This window comes from Stigmatopora nigra, chromosome 13 (assembly GCF_051989575.1).
Source record: "Stigmatopora nigra isolate UIUO_SnigA chromosome 13, RoL_Snig_1.1, whole genome shotgun sequence".
Lineage (NCBI taxonomy): Eukaryota > Metazoa > Chordata > Actinopteri > Syngnathiformes > Syngnathidae > Stigmatopora > Stigmatopora nigra.
In genome coordinates, this window is record NC_135520.1 from 537,501 (window position 1) to 556,720 (window position 19,220).

Genomic DNA, 19,220 nt, shown 5'->3' on the forward strand with positions numbered 1-19,220 from the left:
ACCTCCAATCCAAGTTTTTGTACCCCACACGTTTAAAACCGTTTCTTTGTAAATGATCGGATCAAAAGTGGTCTAGTAACTTTTTGACTTTGAGTCAGTTTATTAAATCAGACCTTTGAGGCAGACTCCTAAACCCAAAAAAATAAATATCAGGCATCCGTGCGCCTCGGTACACAAAATAGCAAAATAAGTTAGTAGGTGGCGCTGTCTAAAATCAAGGTGGAAGCATTGGAGGCGGTTTTGGAATGCTCCAGGGAAGGAAGGAAGGAAGGAAGAAACGAGTCTTTTGACCACCACACGTGGCTGGCCGTCAGAGGCAAAGCTGCTCCGTGTCTTGCTCGTCCTCGTGGTCTTTGGCCGAGGGGCTCTGGTCCACCACCCCGTGGGCGCCCTCTCTGGTCTGCCCCAGCGACGAGGCGATGACGTCCACGGCCAGCGAGGCGGTGGCCTCCACGGCGGCCTGACTGCTCCCCACCCCGGGGTTGACTTCCACCAGGTCCATGACCGAAAGCAGACCTGTGAGTAAAAACGCCGCAACACGTCAGCCATCTTTCAAAATGTGGCATGGCCACCAGAGCTGCCCCCAGAGGACCCCGGTGTCCCGACACGGAATCGCTTCTGCCTCCCTCCCGACGGCACGCCAATCTTTACGACTGGAAAATTACCGGGTACACCCTGAACCGGTTGCTAGCTAGACAAACAACCCTTGGCACGCCCACAAAGAATTGAGGCGGCTAACCGCTAACTGTTCTCCACACAGCATCTTAACCCGAGTCCGGAAGTTGAGTTCCACCTACCCGTATTGTGAATTTCCTCCGTAATGTAGATGCCCTCCCTGTAGGTCAGCCCCCCGTTGACCGGCGTGCCCGTGGCGGGAGCCAACGACGGGTCGAAGGCGTCGATGTCGAAGCTCAAGTGGACCGGTCTCTGTTTTCTGTCGGGGAAGACGGACGGACGGACGGCGTCTCAGAGGAATTGCTTCCGTCCAAGCGGAGGAGAGGAGGGCTGCTTACCTGGCCAGAACGTGATCCAGGGCCACCTCCGTCACCCTCTGAATGCCCAGCCTGTCGATATCCCTCATGGTGAAGTACTGGATGCCCAAGTTCTTCAAGATGTGGCTGTCCGGAGAACGCAAATTAGGCTCCATTCAAGGGTTCGGATTCCTCGTAGACTTACTACTCGCCAGGGTCCACGTCCCGAAGTCCGATGTAGACCAGGTCCTGGCAGGAGAGGAAGGGCTTGACCCAGGAGAACCCCGGGAGAACCGGCACCTGCGCAGAAACGACAAGATGGGTCCTGGAACGGTCCCGGCCTCCCCCCTCGCCTTACCTTGTCCCGCAATTCTTTCAGCATGAACGCCACCGGCTGGCCGTGGAGGTTCCCGGAGGGCGACGTCACGGGCGTGTTGATGTCGGCGTGGGCGTCCACCCAGATCACGCACAAGTTGGGGCACTGCTGGGCGTGGCCCGCCACCGATCCGATGCCCAGACTTGGCGTGGGAAGCAAGAAGAGCTCCGGTAAACGGACGGCCATGGCGCATTCCGGAGATCTCACCGGCCGGCGTCCGTTACCTGTGGTCCCCGCCAAGCATGACTAAGGTGTGTCCGGCGCCCACCGCTCTGCTGACGGCGCCCGCCAGCTTCTCGTTGGCGCCGCCCACCGTCCGGGGGGATTGGACGTTCATGTAGGGCTCATCCGACTCGGGGTACCGGAAAGTCAGGTCCCCAAAGTCGTGCACGGCGTAATCTGAAGCCACAAGAGACAAATCCCTCAGACTTTTTGGGGTCTGCTTCTCCACATATTCCCGCCACGTTCCCCCAGACGCCGCCCCATTGGCCAAAAATCAAGCTAATCTGTGCTTTCAGCGCCGCCATCCCGGACGAAAGAACTCTTACGTAACGTGGATTACTTAAAGGCACATGCTCTCATTTAGCTTCCAGTCCCATGAGTCATTCGGTGCCAACACCGACGCAATGACTCGCCCGCTGTACATTCCCCAAACGCAACGCCGACAACCCGCCCTCTTTAAATACCGGGCGGGCTTGGATTTCAAGCAGGTCCTGCCTTGAACTGCGGTGACCTGGCCAGGGCAAAAGAAGAGTCTAACCTTACGCCACTCCGTGGCTTTTGATTGGCACGACGGGAATAGAAAGCAAAGGACCATTCTCAAGTGTTGTTTTTAATATGCAACCTTGCCATTGTGGCCCCGTAAATGTCATCCGATTTCATTGAGCTGGCTTTACGTGACGGAAGAATAGATGTGGCCGTCGCTAAAGCACGTTTTAGCCTCGTGTCTAAACATATACGTATCGAGAGCAGTGGTCAGGGCACAAGGAGACAAACAACCAATCACAACGAAGGACAGTTGAGCATACAATTAGCCTAGCACGCATGCTTTTTGGGATGTGGGAGGAAACCGCATGCTCATCAAGAAGGAACCCACTACTTTAGAACTGTGAGGCCAACACGCTAACCACTCCTCCACCGGGCCACCCCATGAATTATATATAAAAGGAAAATACTCGTCACTCTAAATCGGCCACTTGAACTCATTCATCCCATAGATGTGCCTTTTTTGAGTTCCTTAAATTGCCAAATTTGTCATGTTGAATCCACCAGTTTTTGAAGTAAGAGCTAAAATGATGTGTTGACATCACATTTTTGGCTAAAATGGCAACATTTCTTGTTGCCAGTCCTTCTGCCAAAACCAATAGAACTGTTACTTCTAATTTTAAAAGCTTTTATCATCATTAGGTCCAATTTTTGTCATCCTATCTAACATGTGATCTGATTTCCATTGTGCTGGCCTTAGATGTTCATTCTTCCCTGTAAAATATCAAATTAAATATCTTATGCATATGTAATAACATAAGACATTATATACATTTAGAAAAATTGAAATTAGACGTTTTAGAGTATATTTCTGATACTTTTTTTATAACGTATAGGGGCTTTTTGAGGTTAACAAAAAAAGGTGGCTAGATTCTGTCGTCGCATTTTTTTTTTAGGAAGAAAAAAAACTATCTTAAGCCACACCCCATCCTTTTTTAACCCTGCGCTGTAAATCCACTTTAGCGTCCAACGTGGCTTTGATCTTCTCCAGATTTAACTTAACAAAAAGCACATTGTGTTCTCTTCCCGGCTGGGAAAAAAACAACAAAAAATGATGGGGGGGGGGGGGGGGGGGGTCTTTCATTGTCTGCATATTCCGAGTGCGCACATTGCACAAACACGTGGTCCTGTAAATACATTTATACTTCGAAAATAGACTCGTAAAAGGCATCGCGATGATTTGATGTGCATGGCTGAGATGTTTAGGGTATATTTTGGGGGACGGCTGCGGCGTATAAATCAATAAATAGACTTGTAAACGTAAGGTTCAAGCAGGTTATGTAACGGCGGATTGGGCTTGGGGGTGTTGGAGCGTACCTAAACCGGACAGCCGCTCGATCAGTCCCGCATTCCTGATGAATTTCGGTCCGTGTTCCACGCCTCTTCTTTTCTGAAAAAACAAAAACAAAACAAAAAAATATATAAGTTAAATAATGAAAAAAATGACGTGAGAACATTGCAGCATCGTTTTAAAATGAAAGATCATTTTCCCGGATGATTTGAATGTTATTCAATGGAGTGGACACGTTATTTCATCATTTTTGGGGGTTCGTCTGTTTGTTTGTTTTTGTACCTGTCCGCGTGAGAAGGGTGCCCCCAGCACGGCCACCGACTGCGCTCGGGTGGGTTGCCCGCCTGTTAGCGCCCGAGTCCGGGTTAGCCGGAGTAGATGTCCCCTAAACGCCGCCATCCTCTTCGGTTAAGTCTGACGAAACCCCGGCGCCTTTTTTGGGGCTGTCTTGATCGGCAGTTCCGGTTTTATCGAAGCGATGCCGCAGCTACTTAATATTCATGAGCTGGATCCAAAAGTAGACCGATCCCAAATTCGTATCCTCTTTTCTAGCGAGCGATTATCTCCCGTCGCAACAAAAAAAAATAATATTAATTGGACGTCTTAGTATGAAATCCGGCGTTGCTTCTTTGCTTCCCGATTTCCTGCGCGCGCCTACTTAAGTCTTGGGCAGGTGACGTCGACCCGTGACACACCTTCACGTCGGCCAATGACGTGACGCTCGAAAAGTGGGTTCGCGTCGGGGGCGTGGCTTTGTGGGCAGAAGGGGGGCAAAAGACTGGCCAGTCAGGGGAGCTTTTTCGGCTGGAAAATTCCACCGACGGAAGCAACCGAGCGCGGACTGATGGCCTTGTTTACATTGGCTGACGTGACGTGTGTTCCGAGCCCAGCTTTGGTCCACGTGCGCCTCAAAAACATTGCCTGGCTGGCGTATCACGCAAACACCTGTTGATTAGCACGGTGACTTCACGGTGGGAAAGTAACGCTTTTCGTTGAAAAAAAAATGGATATGTTGACTAGTTTTATGGCTGACGTGACGCAAGAGATTAAATGATAGTCAAAGAAGGGTAACAACATACAGGGTGTTATCAATGACCAAATGGGGAATTTATTATTGGAATAAATCATTGATATATTTATATCAGTGTATTTTTTAAACGCACAGTTTTTATTTGAAATTTTGAAGATTCATCCTGGATAACTACTTAAAATGATGAAAATTTACATAATAACACGCATTTTATACAAGTGACTGTTATTTTATTATGGCATAGTTCCACTATGGGCGTGAGAGGAAATGCTTTGTTTATTTAATAAGCGTAATCATTATCTTACAGTAAAAGCAAGAGTCACGCTAGATTAGAAAATGGGGCCATTTTCATGTAGCCAAAGAAACAGTGGTTTTGTCGCCGCCTAGCGATCTTGTTTTCAGTTGTCACTCATGACTTTTACGTTGCCATTTTGCCTGCTATAATTAACGTGGATTAATCGTGTTTTTATTGAGGCATTCACTTTTTAGTATGAAAAACTTTCTTTAAAGACGTACAATAATCTTAAAAACTAAATTTAAAAATTTACCGAGAGGCTATGATTTCATTTTTTTCCCCCATTTTGATTAAGCATACCTCCCGGACACCGTAGCTACTTGCTCTCTGATTTCCCATGGTCCTCTTCGAGAAGAAAAGGGTCCTATTTTCTTGTGTTCCTGAAGAGTACCGGTCTTATAACTAAAGCCGGAGGCGCGCTCTATTTACTCTTTATTCGTCTCGTGCGTTTAATGGGCTTGGATTCGGCTCAACGCATCTTGTTTCGAGCTCGTCCCCGTTAAACCTCCTTTTATAGGTGAGTAACTTGCAAAACGTTAGCTTCCCCGTCGCTAGCGCTAGTGCTAGCGGGAGCCAGTAGGCCCCGCAGATAACACGAGCTAAACGCTAATGCTAAAGCTAAGAAGCGGACTTAAAACATGGCCGGCCGCTTTCCTCCCCTCGTCCTGTTGACAGGGGAGCTGCGTTCGGTGGAAATAAGTGGATTTATTGTTTTATGGAGGTTATGGGAACGAGTTAAAGTGTATTTTTCTATCTCCATGACTGAGTTGGTGTTGAGTGGGAATGTGGTTTTGTCGTCACAGGTTCCTGTTCCTTCCCTTGACGATGTCGTTCCCTCCTCCGCTCAACCGTCTGCCGCTGAGCATCCCCCAGCTTCCCCCCGGCCTCCCACCACCCCAATTCGGGACCTTCGGTCCTCCAGTCCCACCAGGTACCCCACCAGGAAATGACCTGCATACACTCGATGACGCCACACTGGTGTTTAGTCTATAACATAGAAAACAAAAGCCAAACAAAGAAGAGCTGCCTTTTAGAATTGATGCGCACAGTTCAAGATATATTCAGATTTTTATCAGTATACATTTAAAACTATGCACATGTATTATCTAAAACTTTGGCCTGTTACCATATACTAAAAAGAGCCTAAGGTCACGGGCTTGTGTTAAAAAAAAGAGAGACGGAAAAATTGATCGCTGTATTTGTTTTGAGTAGATTGCATGGTGGTGTTTTTGCAAATAATCAGTCAGGAAACTGCAGCTAATTTGGAATGCAAATACTATGCTGAAAATTGTTTATAGAAGAGTGGTTATGAAATGGTCACACTGGTTTCCTGTGAGGGATGATGAGTGCTGGTCGATAAACACTTTGTCTGACCCCGAGAGACTAGGGCTCTCTAAATGGGTCCTCAAAGGCCAATGCGGTTCTTGCTTTTGGTTCCGACACATCCAGCACAGACTGTTTAACCAGTCAGGTTTGTAGTATATAAGTTCATTGCTGCCATTTACTAATAATTCTTGCCGAACTGCTGTATACTATAACATTTTTACTATTCTACTAAATAGTGATTTTGTATTCAACTTACGGGGAGGGGTGTTATTAAACAATTCAATTTACATAAAACAACGTAAGTCATAGGTGATTTGCTGTTTACTTTTATATTTCTTCCCAAGTATAAACTATTGAAAAGGAAGTAGATAATATGGAGCTTTATTTATTAGAAAAAAAGTCTCCCCAAATCTGTAACTTCTCTCAGAAATAAATCCAACTGGAAAAGGGATTGTTTTAGTTTCATGGCAGTAAATCTTTTCTCCACTAGAGGGCCTTTGTGCTCTTTGGACCTAGGTTTACAGCAATTTGACTGTAGATTTTCACCATTTTCAGGTACTCCCATGATTCCAGTTCACATGGGTGTTGTGACCCCCTCTCCCTCGGTGAGTCACGCCGTCTCGGCGTGGACGGGACGTTTGTTTTGTCTTTGTGTCCGGATGTTGACACATTTCCCCCCTCCTCTCTTCTCCTCCCCCTTTTCCCGGGGCAGGTTCTTGTCCCAACCACAGTTTCTGTTGCACAGAAGCCGATGCTCTTAAACAAGGTCCCCTTCCGAGCCAAGGAACCCGTGGACGGACCCACCACCACCGTTTTTGTGGGCAACATCTCCGAGAAGGCGTCCGACATGCTGGTCAGGCAGTTGCTGGCGGTGAGTGACAAAACCGCTACTCGGACATTTTCAAAATCGTAGAAAAAAATATATATTTCCTTTTTTTTGTACAAAACAAAGACCTTGTTGCTCTTTATTTTATTTCTTGCCTTGTTGGATTTGGGATTTTTTTATGTTTAATGTGTTTATTCAACCTTTTAAAAGAATCCACAATAGTAATGGAACAATGTCTTTTTATCCCCGTTTGTATATCAGTATTTTCCTTTGTTTTCCTGCCTTTTGCAGAAATGTGGTATTGTGCTAAGCTGGAAACGAGTGCAAGGGGCCTCCGGAAAACTTCAAGGTAAAATTCGAAAAAAACAAAAGTTCACGCCGAGATCAACGTAACCAAAATGGTTGCCCCCCCTCCCTCGTCTAGCATTTGGCTTCTGTGAGTATAAGGAACCCGAATCGACGCTGCGAGCCCTGCGGCTGCTCCACGAGCTGATGCTGGGCGACAAAAAGCTGCTGGTCAAAGTTGACGCCAAGACCAAAGCGCAGCTGGATGAGTGGAAAGCCAAAAAGAAGGCCGCCAACGGCGTACGTGCCGTCCGTCGCCGGGACCCCGTCGCCCCCGCCCGCCATCCAATCCCCCCCAAAATTAACCCACGGTCTTTCTCTCCAGGGTGGGAGCGGAGACGCCAAGAATGACGAGGAGGACGAAATCCTGGACGAAGACACGCTGCTCCGCGATCAGTCGGCCAAGGGTGCCATCGAAATTCTCATCCGGGAGTATTCCAGCGACCTCAACTCCGACTCTGCCGACGGCAACCGCAAAAAGAGGAAAGACCGCAAAGACGAGGTATCGAACCGGGAACCCTCTCGCTGGCCGTTTCCGGTCTTCATTTCCTCTCCCTTTTAGGACGACATCAACGCCATGGAGTTGGAAGACGACAAGAGGGACTTAATTTCCAGAGAAATCAGCAAATTTCGGGACACGCACAAGGTACGCCATCAAATTCATTTGCGGTCAAATTAGGTGGAAACTTGGGACGACACGGGGTTTATCACTTTAGTGACTTTCATTAAAATAGGAATGACATTTTCATGACCACTTTGTTGTCCTTCTGTAGAAATTAGAGGAGGAGAAAGGCAAAAAGGAGAAGGAGCGACAGGAGCTGGAAAAGGACCGGCGCGAGAAGGACAAGGAACGGGAACGCGACAGGGAGCGCCGCGACCGAGAGAAAGAAAAGGAACGGGAGCGGGACAAAGAACGGGAGCGCGACCGGGACCGAGACCGCGAGCGCGACCGCGACAGGGAGCGGGAACGCGAACGGGAACGGGAGCGAGAGCGAGAACGGGAGAGGACCAGAGAGCGCGAGAGGGAAAAGAGTCGAGACATCAGCGAAGCACGCAGCCGTTCCAGGTCACTTTGCCTTCTAATACGGCCACGCGGCAAATTACGCATGGGATTTCTAAGTTTGCAATTTGTTTGCCGCACGCAGAGAGAGAGCCAGAGATGACAAAAAACGCGAGCGCGACGAAGACGACGAAGACGTGTACGAGCGCCGTCGACTGGAGCGCAGACTCCGAGATAAAGAAGCCGCCTACCAGGAGGTCAGTCTGTTACAATGAGCGCTCCTTTGCCCTCCACCCCAGTTCACTCTTTGTCTCCTCCCTTTAAAAGCGATTGAAAAATTGGGAAATGCGGGAGAGGAAAAAGTCCAGAGACTACAGCAAGGACATGGAGCGGGAGGAAGAGCGAAGCCGCGAGACGGTGAGACCGGCTAAAGCGCCACAAAGGGCTCGCCTCTCTCTTTTCTTACACCTAACCACCAACATGCTTTTATATGTGGTCTCCAGACGAAAGAAGCCAAAAGACTCAAAGAATTTCTGGAAGACTACGACGACGAGCGGGACGATCCCAAATACTACAGGTTGACAACACTTTTTCACCCATTTTGTAATCTGGATTCTTCCTCACCCTTTTTTCCTGGTGGCGTTTGTTCTGTCGGTCATTCTTTTTTTTCCACATCATGTGCGCAGGGGCAGCGCCATGCAAAAGCGACTCCGAGACCGGGAAAAGGAAACGGAGATGGACGAGCGAGACCGCAAGCGAGAGAAGGAAGAACTGGAGGAGATCCGACAGAGGCTGCTGGCCGAGGGACACCCCGACCCGGATGCCGAAATGCAAAGGGTAAGCACATTTTAAAATTACAAAAATGGATTTCTTTCTATGGGCCGTTACTGTAGTTTTTGGGTGAAAGTAGTTTTTTTTTTTCCTAACACACTCATTTAACTCATGTTTGACAGTTGACTTTTAGTTTGAACATGAATCATTATAACGTGATAACAGTACACCGCCTCTCCCTTGTTTGCAGATGGAGGAGGAGGCGGAGCGCCGACGGAAACTGATAAAGGCGGAAGCTGAAAAGGCCAAGCAGGAGCGAAAAGAGCGCGAGGCCCAACGCGAGGCCCAACGGGAGGCCCAACGGGAGGCCCAACGAGAATCCCAACGAGAGAGCCACCGTGAGTCCCATCGCGACTCCCACAAAGAGTCGCACAAAGAGTCACACCGAGAGTCGCACCGAGACTCCCACGGCGAATCCCACCGGGATCGGGACAAGAGGGCGTCGTCGCTAAAGCGCGCCGACTCTCCGCCGCGTTCCGAAGAGGACCGGGGGGACAAGACGGACGAGCGCCGTGGTCAGCAGCGGCAACACCAGGAGGTCAAGGAGGAGGAGAAGAAAGAGGAGGAGGAGCAAGAAGAAGAGCGACAGTTGGAACAACAACAACAACAGAACCAGGATCATCGTCATCATGAAGAACAGGAACTTGTTCTCCAACATGAACTCCTACTACAGCACGCCACCCACAATGGTGGGGACTCGCCCGAGACCAGGCCGCATCCCAAAGCCCTCATGCGACCAATCAACACCGCTCCCTCTGTGTCCTCCGCCAGCGGTAATGCCACGCCCAACACGCCCGGCAACGAATCCCCGCGCGGCATCATCATTCCAGGCGAACCAACGCCTGAGGTGCAGCCTCTCGAGGAGCACCGGCCCAAGATTGAGCTCAGTCTCAAGTTGGGTGAGTCCCCAACAAAAAAAAGGGGGTCGCCGTTACGACCAAACGTGATCTCCATCCCGTCCTTCTTCAGCAGGTTCCACAAACAGCCCCAACCAGCTCCACGCCGTCAAACGCAAAAAGCTGGCGCCCGCCGACAGCGTCTTCAACAAGTTCAACGACGAGGAGGAGGCGGACGAACAGCCCCGCAAGAGGAAGCTAGTCCCGCTGGACTACGGCGACGACGAAAAGAACCTGGGCCTGGGACTGGACGGCGCCGACGTGTCGGGCGCCAAAGGCGGCGTCAACACCGAGGAGAAGCGCAAGAACATCCGGAGCCTGATCGAGAAGATCCCCACCGCCAGGCCGGAGCTTTTCACCTACCCGTTGGACTGGTCCATGGTGGATTCGGTAAAAGATCTTTATTTCTTTATTTTTTTGGGGGAGCGTTCGGGGAATAACCGCCGGAATCTTCTCCTCAGACGCTGATGGACCGCCGCATTAAACCGTGGATCAACAAGAAAATCATTGAATACATCGGCGAGGAGGAAGCAACGCTGGTCGACTTTGTCTGCTCAAAGGTGAATTAAAAAAACATCTTAGTTTTAAAGACATTTGAAGTAAAATCCACTTTTTTTTTGGTCCCAATCCCACAGGTGATGGCACACAGCACCCCTCAGCGTATCCTCGACGACGTCGCCATGGTAAATGGGACGCCTTAAAAATGAATTTCTTGCCGCAGAAATGAAAAAAATAAACTTATCTCGCTTTTTGCAGGTCCTCGACGAAGAAGCCGAAGTGTTCATCGTTAAGATGTGGCGCTTGTTAATATACGAAACGGAAGCCAAGAAGATCGGACTGGCCAAATAAAGGCGCCGAGCTCGTAAGTTCCTGCTGGACGGCCCGCCAAAGCTGCGAAAACGGAATGATGACATCACGTTATTTGCATGAAGAAACCTTAAGTTGTATTTTTGTTGAGTTTCCAAAAACAACTGTTGTATTTTACCATTTGTTCTCTAGTAAATCAAGTTATGGTGAAGCACTGTTCAACTGTGTGCCCTAATAAATACTGTCAACTTTTTTTAAGGACACGCATCCGTTGCCATTATTGCTGCCGTCCGACTTTGTGGTTTTCAGCTGCTAATATTTGGGTAAAATTTCATGTTGGCTATTTCATTGAAATTGCAAATGGTCAAAATGATGCTGTTCCACGTTTCATTTGCAGATCTTTGACTTTCAATGCCTGCTGGAAATGTCAACAATTTCACCATCTTCGACGGTGACGTGGCAGTCAAACATCACGTGACCCGGAAGCGTTCCTCCTCCCCTCCTTGTTTAGAGAGGAAGCGTCGCCTAGCATGTGTGCGTCGTTGGTGGCTAAAACACGTAAGAACAAACTATTTTTTGGACAAAATTTATACGGAGGACATGAAGTCCCGGGTGGCCTGCTTGGACGTCGACGCGTCGAGTCGTCTCGCTTGTGAAACGCCACAATAGCCCCCGCCGAAGCTAGTTAGCTTAGCTTATCCAGGAGGAGGCCATTAATTTAATTACACGTCGTCGTTTTGCTGTCTCCGACACTTTGCTCAACTCGTTTGGGGAGGACGGCCCAGAGAGTTCCGGGTGCGTCTTTGGTCTTCAAACGTGTGTATTTTGTTTGAATACTTTTTGGAGGGCCAAAAAGTGCAACCATGGAAGACTTTAGCTCCATCAGCTTGCTGTCTCTCGCCATGCTGGTGGGCTGCTATGTGGCCGGGACCATTCCTCTGGCGGTCAACTTCTCGGAGGTATGACATGATCCTGCCAACATCACACTATAGTATTGAGCTTATGTTTTTGCCAAGCTCCCCCCTCCGAATAGTCCAATTTGGCTCCGTCCAGTTGACCGACTTCCAAAAATTGGCGCCCTAACATTCAAAGTTACGTAAACAACAACAAATCAACATGCGCACGGCAAAAACATAACCTTAAAGTAGATAACAAAGGCTCACATTTTGAGTCCTCATCAATAATTTATCTTTTTTTCACATTCCCATTTTTGTATTGTAGAAAAATTTTGGTGGGAGAAAAAACATTGGCTAAGAAAATCACTTAAGATGTGGTTTGAGTCCAAAATTAAAATACAAAATGTCATACAAGATTCGTTTCTTATTTTGTCTAATGTATCCAATCAGGAGAAGCTAAAGCTGGTTACCGTGTTGGGGGCGGGACTCCTGTGCGGCACGGCCCTCGCCGTCATCATTCCCGAAGGCGTCCACGCGCTTTATGAGGAGATCCTGGAAGGTAAACAAACCAAACTATATTCCTCGTGAACAAAGAATCATGCAGTTTTTTTTAATGAAACTCGTACCACTGCTCACTAAACGTTCTGACTGAGAAGATGCCATTGTTGTTGTGATTTTTAGGCCACGGAGGCGGCCACCACCACGGTCCCAGTCAGGTGGGCGTCGTGGCCGAGGCTTCGGAGGCCAAAGGCCAGGTGGAGGCGGTGGCGGCGGTGGAGCTGAGCACGGTGGGCCACGGCCAGCACGCCCACGAGCAGCTGCACGCCTGCATCGGCGTCTCGCTGGTGCTGGGCTTCGTCTTCATGCTGCTGGTGGACCAGATCGGATCGTCGCACGTTCACGCCGCCGAAGATTCCGAATCGGCCAGAGTGTCGTCGTCCAAAATTACCACCACCCTGGGTTTAGTGGTGCACGCCGCCGGTAAGTTTTTTTACCCGGGTTTGGGCAGGAGGTCAGGTGTTGACAACCCGTGATTGTTCCCCTAGCTGACGGCGTGGCCCTCGGGGCCGCCGCCTCCACGTCTCAAACCAACGTCCAGCTCATCGTCTTTGTGGCCATCATGCTACACAAGGTAAAGCGCGCTCGATGGCCGGAGACGCTCAAAAACACAAACAAACAAACAAAAACGATCTTTTTTTTAGGCCCCCGCCGCTTTTGGCCTGGTGTCCTTCCTGATGCACGCCGGACTGGAAAGGAATCGAATTCGGAAGCACCTGCTGGTCTTTGCCCTGGCCGCCCCCGTCCTGGCCATGCTCACCTTCGTGGGACTTGGACAGGTATGTCTTTTGGCTAAAATGTGGGGACTAAGGACAACCAATTAAAGCTGGAGTTAGGCAATTTCGAGCCCTCAAGCAGCTAGCCTAGCATGCACATTTTTTCGATCTGGGTAGAAAGCGACGTCCCCAGAGAAAACCCTCTTGAACATGCAAATTCTACACAGTAACGACCTACTGGGGATCGAACCCACGACCCCTGAACTGCGAGGCGCTTTCGCCAACCACTTAACCACCGTTATACAACACTAAGATAAATATGTTCTACTCAGCCAGGACATAAAAGGGGAAATTTGGAACACAGCGAACTAAAATGTAAACTTCTTTTAGCAACCAAACGAGCGCAAAGCAGTAGTGGAGCATTTTCGTATTTTTGTCTTTCTCCCCGTCTGAGCGCATTTGTCCGTTTGTCCGTCCACAGAGCAGCAAGGAGGCGCTGTCCCACATCAACGCCACGGGCGTGGCCATGCTCTTCTCGGCCGGCACCTTCCTCTACGTGGCCACGGTTCACGTTCTGCCCGAAGTGGGCGGTGGCTCCGGCCACGGCGGCCACGGCGCCAAGGGCCTGGGCAAGGTGGAGGTTTGCGCCCTGGTGGTGGGCTGCCTGGTCCCTCTCCTCCTGTCGGTGGGCCACAGCCACTAAGAAGCGCCACGCCACGCCCCCTTCCCCACCAAAGACTGGACGCCGCCTTTTTTTTAACTGTACGGCTTCCTTCCACGCGCCCACTTTTAAGTGCCATAGCCGCCGGGGGTCCTCGGCCTCCGGGACGCCTTTGTACACGCCCGTTATACGCGGGAGAAGGTCGTACCTGGACTCTGATTGGATGGAGTGGAGACTTTCCCCGCCCCCCTCCAAGTTTCTAGTGGTATTCTTAGTCTCAATACATCTTTGTCATTCCGCCTCTTGTTTGAAGGCATGTCTTACCATTAAATTAATGTTATTTTCCTTTTTTTTAAGTACAGCTGCCACGCAAAAAGTGTCACGCCTCCTTTAACTCTTTCACTGCCACGATTTCTAGGGAAAGCGAGCGACTATCCTTGAGCATTTAACGCCGCTACGAGTCCAAGAAAACTATCTAACGACCTCAGCGCGTTTAAACCGAAGACTTAGAATCCAAACAGAGATCCCGTGACCCCCCATCCCGTCTTGTTCTCCCTCCTCTAGCACCCCAGGAGGGAACTCCTCCACTCATCGGCAACCCCGAGAAGCATCCCGACCATTCGACTCGGGTGAGTCGGACGTGGAAACGACACAGCGGCTCGATCGAGGAGCGTCGTTGTTCAAACCCCAGTTTATATGTTTCCCATTGTTTTCAGCTGGAGGCTTTTTTGTACCCCGGGAGAATCCTGTTCCCTGACATCGAGGGAGAAACGGCGGTCTGGAAAACGCAGGTAAGCGGCGTTTCGCGCGGCAATTTGCGTCGCTAACGCTTAGCTGTGATGGCGTCGTCCGTGGCGGCTTGCTCGTGTTACTAGAAGCCAAAAAAAGGGCAAAGAGCAGCAGCGTGTGTGGAAAAGCGGCTTTAGTGGCAGAGATAAATCTAGCCGAGGATTTGTTGTTTTGCTGTTAAATGTGTCATTAGTGCTTTCAAATGGCTCCAACGCCACGCCTATGACGTCATCACTTTTCTCCATTCGTAACAAAAGATGTAAAGGCTGAGCAACAGCTTTTAATCGATGAAGAAATGTCAAATTGAGCCCATTTTTACCCAAACGTGACCTCCCACTCGCACACTCGCACGCACATTAGGCAAGCGATGATGTAAACGCCGGCTGGAAAAGCCGTTAATATTCTTAACGCCGCGCGATGGGCTTGATATGTAATCTGACATATGTTTGAATGTTCTGCCGTGTGATGACACGCCGCCGTTGCCGCCACTTGTGCCTTCTAATCCGCTGCTTTTAGCCCTGGGAACTTGTTTACCCGTGTTTTGGACACTAAAACTAATAGCCAGGGCCGCCATAGGGTCGCTTTAATGGGAAAAAAAATACGCATTTTTCCTAAAATGTTCCCCTACTTTTCTTGCACACCCATTTATTTAATATTTTATGGCATTAAGCAAATTTTCTGGGTAGTCTACTTTCCTCCCACATCCCAAAAAAACATGCATGTTAGGCTAAATTGTCCTTAGCTATGATTGGCTGGCCATCAATTATAGGGTAGCCTCCGGCACCCCCGTGATCCTTGAGAGGACGCGCGGCGCGGGAGTTAAATGAAAGAATGCAAAAATATATATACTTTCCCTCCAAAGTACTTGATATGAAGAATGTTTTTGTTGTGTGGTTTGCATGCGTTTTGCTGGCGGCGGCGGCGTCGTTAAAGCGCTCCCACGCAGTAATCCAAAGCGCGGCGGCTTTTACTGGCCGGAGCGCCATCGACCCAAAAGGCCCGCCCGTCCGCCCGCCCCCGCCCCTCCACCTCGTATTGGCGTTCGCGTCCTTCCGCCTGGCCGACTTATCGAGGATTTGCCGGCATGCTCGCGCGCGGCGGGTTAATTGTTATCGACTATTTTGCCCCTCTGACGGATTCCCGCCGTGTTTCCGGAGACGGGTGGGCGAGCGAGCGGGCGTTTGCTCGCTGGGGGCGCTCGGGATGCTCCCGTCCGCATCCAGAGGCTCGCCGTTCTCGCCGTTTGCTGCGGTTTTCTCGCCTTGGTCGTCCATGGAGCAGTCGGACTCGGAAGCGTTGGACATCAGCGCCAAGGTGCAGCTGCACGGCGTCCTCTGGAAGAGACCTTTTGGACGACCTTCGGCCAAGTGGTCGCGCAGGTCAGAATTTGCATTCCATTCTATTTTGTTTACTCAAAAAAGTGGATATATATATATATATTTTTTTTTGTTTAAATCCTGATCCAAAATGTTCCACAGTTTCTCCTTGGAATTTCCCTTTTTAAAAATATACTCCATCAAATTTTTGTGGATGCTCAAAATACAGCTTACGTAAACAGGCTGACGTCATCGGCGTCGCCATCGGCCCTGCGTGCGTGCGTGAGCTAAAGGTCGGCGTGCCAATTGTGTTTCCCGGCCATTGACGGAGATACATGTCCGTTCTCTTTGGATTGCTTGACCAAGAACTTGGATTCTTTTTATAATCTGTCCCGTTAAACTGCTTAAATATCAGTGTAATAATCAAACTTATTTAATGTGCCACTTGGGAGTCCCCCATTTTTTGGCGTTAATGTTAGTGAATGACATGGCTTCATTTTTGTGTGTTTTTGCCAAGGTTCTTTGTGATCAAAGACAGTTTTTTGCTGTACTACGCCGAGAGCGAGAAGAGGAGCTTTGAGAGCAGCAGGATGTTCAACATTCACCCCAAGGTCAAGTTCTCGCCTAATGCCATCTTGATCCATTCATTTCATTTGTATTTATCCCCCCCCCCTACCACCACTAGGGAGTCATTCCTCTAGGAGGATGCGTGGTGTCCACCACCGAGGACATGGGCATGCCATTCGGCCTGGTGATCGGTCTGGAAGACTTTTCGGTGAGCTCTGGCGGAGTCGGATGCCGAGGCGCTCCATCCGGGTGCCAACTAATTCCCCCGCCGTCGAGCAGGGCACCGTGGTGGTGGCGGCCGAGTCCGAGGAGGAGCAGCTGCACTGGCTGGAGATGCTGCAGGAGTCGGGAAAAGTGTAAGCAGCCCTCTTTTCTTCTTTTGTGCCGAAAAAAAAATCTAAATAAAATGGACCGGGTCGGAACCCCCGGCGGGCCACTTTCGGCCCGCTGGCCGCATCTTGGACACCACCCCCAAATTTTGTTTCTTTGTGTGTTTTCAGCACCTGGAAGAATTCCCAACTGGGGGAGGCCATGATTGAGAGCCTGGAGGCTCAGGGGCTCCAATTGGCCAAGGAGAAGCAGGAGTATCTGGGTAATTTTTCTGGCATTTTTGGTCAATTTTTTTTGGAGAAAGGGGAGGAGCTTCTTCCAGCCTTTTCTTCCCGTTGAGCAGATAAACTGATGGAAGAGACGGAGGAGCTGTCCCACCAGCGGGCACAAAGAGAAGTAAGAAAGATGGTGTGAAGGGGGCGGGGCTTCATTGCGTTGACGTTGGGACTCGCAGGAGTTGGAGCGTCTTAATCAGCTTCTGGAAGAGGAGAAGATCAAGTATGAGGAGGTGGTGCAGGAGCTCAAAGCCGAGCAGGAGCAAGTCAAATTGTGAGCACAAAACATACTTTAGTGGGAAAATCAAAAATGTTGACTATATTTAAGTAATCCTGCCCACACAATGTATTCAATTTTTCATTATTCTTTGAAAAGCGACCTGGACGACACCGCTCAGTCTCTACGCGGCGTGGAGAGCGAGAAGGAGGAGCTTAGCGGCCTGACCGTCATGCTGCAAAAGTCCATCGAGGTACCGCTAACGTGCTAACTTGCTAATGCTAACAGAGGAAAGAAAATGATGTCCAACTTTGGTCTCTTTTGTCAGCAACTGTCCCAAGAGAAGAAGCGAACTCTGGAGCTGCTGGAGGCCAAAGATGGTGAGGAGGAGGAGGAGCTGGAGGAAGAAGAGGAGGAGGAGAAGGAGCAGGACGTTCAGGAGGAGAAAGCGAAAGGCCAGGAGGCAGCGCCGCCGGAGAGCCGCAAGGATCTGGGCAACCAGGACCTCCTGCGGGATTTGCACCACATCGAGGAGCAGATGAAGATGCTGATGAGGGAGAAGGAGCAGGCGGATGACAAGTACATGCCAATTAAACTCATTTACAAACATTAATAATAGCCTCGAGCGCACAATAGACATTCATGTTTTAAAGACACTGTCATTATTCATGATACATAGAGTTTAGTGGGTAAAAAAAAGATGATGTCAACGGAATTGGATCCTTCGATGCTAATGTGAATTCCATTGGGAGGGGAGAAAAAAAATGGAAAATAAAGCGGCCGTGTCAGCTTTCCAGCCGCCGTCGATGCGAGTGCATTAGGCCCACTATTTATTCCAATACGAAATAGAGCCAACGTTCCAAAATAAAAGCATTGGAGTTTAAAGTACCACCATGCTAAAAAAAAAATGCCAATTTTTGACTTGTTTTCATTTTTTTGACCACGGCAGGCTCCGCCAGAATCAGCAACGGGCCGAAGTCCTGCAACAGGAACGCGAGTTCTACTCGTCGCAGGCCCAAACGCTGCAGCGCTCGCTCTCGCAGCTCACCGCCGACAAGCGGCAGACGGAGGCCGAGCTGCAGGTCACGCCCACGCCACCTTCTCATCCTCCCCCGGGTCAAACCTCCTCCTCCTCCTCCTCCCTCCAGGCGGAAATGGAGTCTCGCGTGGAGCTGGAGAAGAGGCTGAAGCAGGCCGAGGAGGCCCTGCGAGACCTGGAGAAAGGCCTGGACTCCTTGGACTCCCTGGACCGCGGCAGCGAGCGAGACCGGCGGATGAGGGGTGACGTCACGCAGCTCAGACGTACGTACGCCGTCAACCGGGATAAACCAGGCGCAGTACTGACCCTGGCGCCGTCACTCAGGCTTCTTCGAGGAGTGCATCTGCGCGGCCGAGATCGAAGCCAAGCTGCCGGCCATCATGAAAAACGCCGTCTACCTCCACAAGGCGGCGGCGCGCAGGATCAAAAGTTGCCGCGTTCAGAGGAGGGCTTCCAGGCGACATTGGCGTGAGTCCAGACGCCGGCCAAAATGGCGCCTCCGCCCACTTGTTGTTGATTTTTTGCCTCTCCCGGATTTCTCCCCAGTCAAACACTCCAAGTCGTTCGCCACCACCAGCCTGGACGAGGGCGCCGGCGGCGGCAGCATGGAGGAGCTAAGGGAGACGGCCCGCCGCCTCACCGCCGACAGCGAATTCCGCCAGAGCGTCTACAAAATCATGGCGCGCAAGGACGCCGCCACCAGTTTCGACCAAGACTGACCGACTGACGGACGGACAAACGACTTTCTTGTATTGTAGTCAAATATTAGAAGATATACAACCTGATGTTAACCTTCATTTTATGTTGACGGAACAAAAAATACACATAACGCCCAGTCCCAATTGTTCCTTTATTTGTCCCTTGACCCTTTTAGTTGAGTATTGATTAAATGTCAATCAAAATGATCTCAGGTTTTTTCTTTTTTTGCATAATTTGGCACTCAAACTGTTTCTTTTTTTAAATGGATCTTAGAGACTGACATATAGTACCCCGTCAACTCCAGACCATGATTTGTATATTTTTTTTAGTGGATGTCTAATTTAAAAAATACCAAAAGACAATCCCAAATTCGCCTCATCGTCGCAGTTTAATGTAAA

At 49.8% G+C, this 19,220-nt stretch overlaps 4 protein-coding genes across 6 annotated transcripts; 3 read left to right on the plus strand and 1 right to left on the minus strand.

The window, feature by feature from the left end:
- Positions 1-76: 76 nt before the first annotated feature.
- On the minus strand, positions 77-4,057 carry arg2 (arginase 2). The gene is made up of 8 exons (XM_077730646.1): positions 3,686-4,057; positions 3,430-3,502; positions 1,572-1,746; positions 1,330-1,489; positions 1,177-1,271; positions 1,014-1,118; positions 798-934; positions 77-516 (listed from the first exon to the last, which is right to left on the minus strand). Exons 1-8 carry the CDS (start codon positions 3,800-3,802, stop codon positions 311-313), a joined length of 1,068 nt encoding a protein of 355 aa, XP_077586772.1. The 5' UTR covers positions 3,803-4,057; the 3' UTR covers positions 77-310.
- A 983-nt stretch (positions 4,058-5,040) lies between these two features.
- Positions 5,041-11,022, plus strand: rbm25a (RNA binding motif protein 25a). 3 transcript variants are annotated; one of them, XM_077730633.1, is made up of 18 exons: positions 5,041-5,245; positions 5,532-5,659; positions 6,610-6,659; positions 6,767-6,925; positions 7,172-7,229; positions 7,305-7,465; positions 7,551-7,727; positions 7,788-7,871; positions 7,999-8,291; positions 8,371-8,482; positions 8,553-8,642; positions 8,729-8,802; positions 8,912-9,062; positions 9,247-9,955; positions 10,026-10,342; positions 10,414-10,512; positions 10,588-10,635; positions 10,709-11,022. In XM_077730633.1, the coding sequence occupies exons 2-18, from the start codon at positions 5,554-5,556 to the stop codon at positions 10,799-10,801; spliced, it is 2,781 nt and encodes a 926-aa protein (XP_077586759.1). In that variant the 5' UTR covers positions 5,041-5,245; positions 5,532-5,553; the 3' UTR covers positions 10,802-11,022. The 3 variants fall into 3 exon arrangements, with proteins under 3 accessions (XP_077586759.1, XP_077586760.1, XP_077586761.1); XM_077730634.1 differs by having other exon boundaries at positions 5,042-5,245; positions 10,029-10,342; XM_077730635.1 differs by lacking the exons at positions 5,041-5,245; positions 6,610-6,659 and having other exon boundaries at positions 6,800-6,925.
- A 184-nt stretch (positions 11,023-11,206) lies between these two features.
- slc39a9 (solute carrier family 39 member 9) lies at positions 11,207-13,946 on the plus strand. Its single transcript, XM_077730651.1, has 6 exons — positions 11,207-11,718; positions 12,106-12,214; positions 12,337-12,636; positions 12,702-12,787; positions 12,858-12,992; positions 13,411-13,946. Exons 1-6 carry the CDS (start codon positions 11,623-11,625, stop codon positions 13,630-13,632), a joined length of 948 nt encoding a protein of 315 aa, XP_077586777.1. The 5' UTR covers positions 11,207-11,622; the 3' UTR covers positions 13,633-13,946.
- Positions 13,947-15,234: 1,288 nt separating this feature from the next.
- Positions 15,235-19,028, plus strand: plekhd1 (pleckstrin homology domain containing, family D (with coiled-coil domains) member 1). Its single transcript, XM_077730637.1, has 13 exons — positions 15,235-15,758; positions 16,213-16,306; positions 16,381-16,470; positions 16,542-16,618; positions 16,763-16,854; positions 16,936-16,988; positions 17,047-17,141; positions 17,244-17,337; positions 17,413-17,663; positions 18,034-18,166; positions 18,233-18,386; positions 18,448-18,591; positions 18,670-19,028. The coding sequence occupies exons 1-13, from the start codon at positions 15,250-15,252 to the stop codon at positions 18,840-18,842; spliced, it is 1,959 nt and encodes a 652-aa protein (XP_077586763.1). The 5' UTR covers positions 15,235-15,249; the 3' UTR covers positions 18,843-19,028.
- Positions 19,029-19,220: the final 192 nt, after the last annotated feature.

Excerpts from the sequence above, each read along its gene's own strand:
- arg2 (XM_077730646.1), bottom strand. The coding sequence starts at position 3,802 with ATGGCGGCGTTTAGGGGACATCTACTCCGGCTAACCCGGACTCGGGCG. Across the intron at positions 3,503-3,685 it reads CACCCTTCTCACGCGGACAG|AAAAGAAGAGGCGTGGAACA; the intron begins GTACAAAAACAA and ends TTGTTTTTTCAG. Across the intron at positions 1,490-1,571 it reads ATGCTTGGCGGGGACCACAG|TCTGGGCATCGGATCGGTGG; the intron begins GTAACGGACGCC and ends TCCCACGCCAAG.
- slc39a9 (XM_077730651.1), top strand. The coding sequence starts at position 11,623 with ATGGAAGACTTTAGCTCCATCAGCTTGCTGTCTCTCGCCATGCTGGTG. Across the intron at positions 12,637-12,701 it reads TTTAGTGGTGCACGCCGCCG|CTGACGGCGTGGCCCTCGGG; the intron begins GTAAGTTTTTTT and ends TTGTTCCCCTAG. Across the intron at positions 12,788-12,857 it reads TGGCCATCATGCTACACAAG|GCCCCCGCCGCTTTTGGCCT; the intron begins GTAAAGCGCGCT and ends TCTTTTTTTTAG.
- rbm25a (XM_077730633.1), top strand. The coding sequence starts at position 5,554 with ATGTCGTTCCCTCCTCCGCTCAACCGTCTGCCGCTGAGCATCCCCCAG. Across the intron at positions 8,292-8,370 it reads GAAGCACGCAGCCGTTCCAG|AGAGAGAGCCAGAGATGACA; the intron begins GTCACTTTGCCT and ends TGCCGCACGCAG. Across the intron at positions 10,513-10,587 it reads TCGACTTTGTCTGCTCAAAG|GTGATGGCACACAGCACCCC; the intron begins GTGAATTAAAAA and ends CCAATCCCACAG.
- plekhd1 (XM_077730637.1), top strand. The coding sequence starts at position 15,250 with ATGAAGAATGTTTTTGTTGTGTGGTTTGCATGCGTTTTGCTGGCGGCG. Across the intron at positions 17,142-17,243 it reads GAGCAGGAGCAAGTCAAATT|CGACCTGGACGACACCGCTC; the intron begins GTGAGCACAAAA and ends TTCTTTGAAAAG. Across the intron at positions 17,664-18,033 it reads AAGGAGCAGGCGGATGACAA|GCTCCGCCAGAATCAGCAAC; the intron begins GTACATGCCAAT and ends TGACCACGGCAG.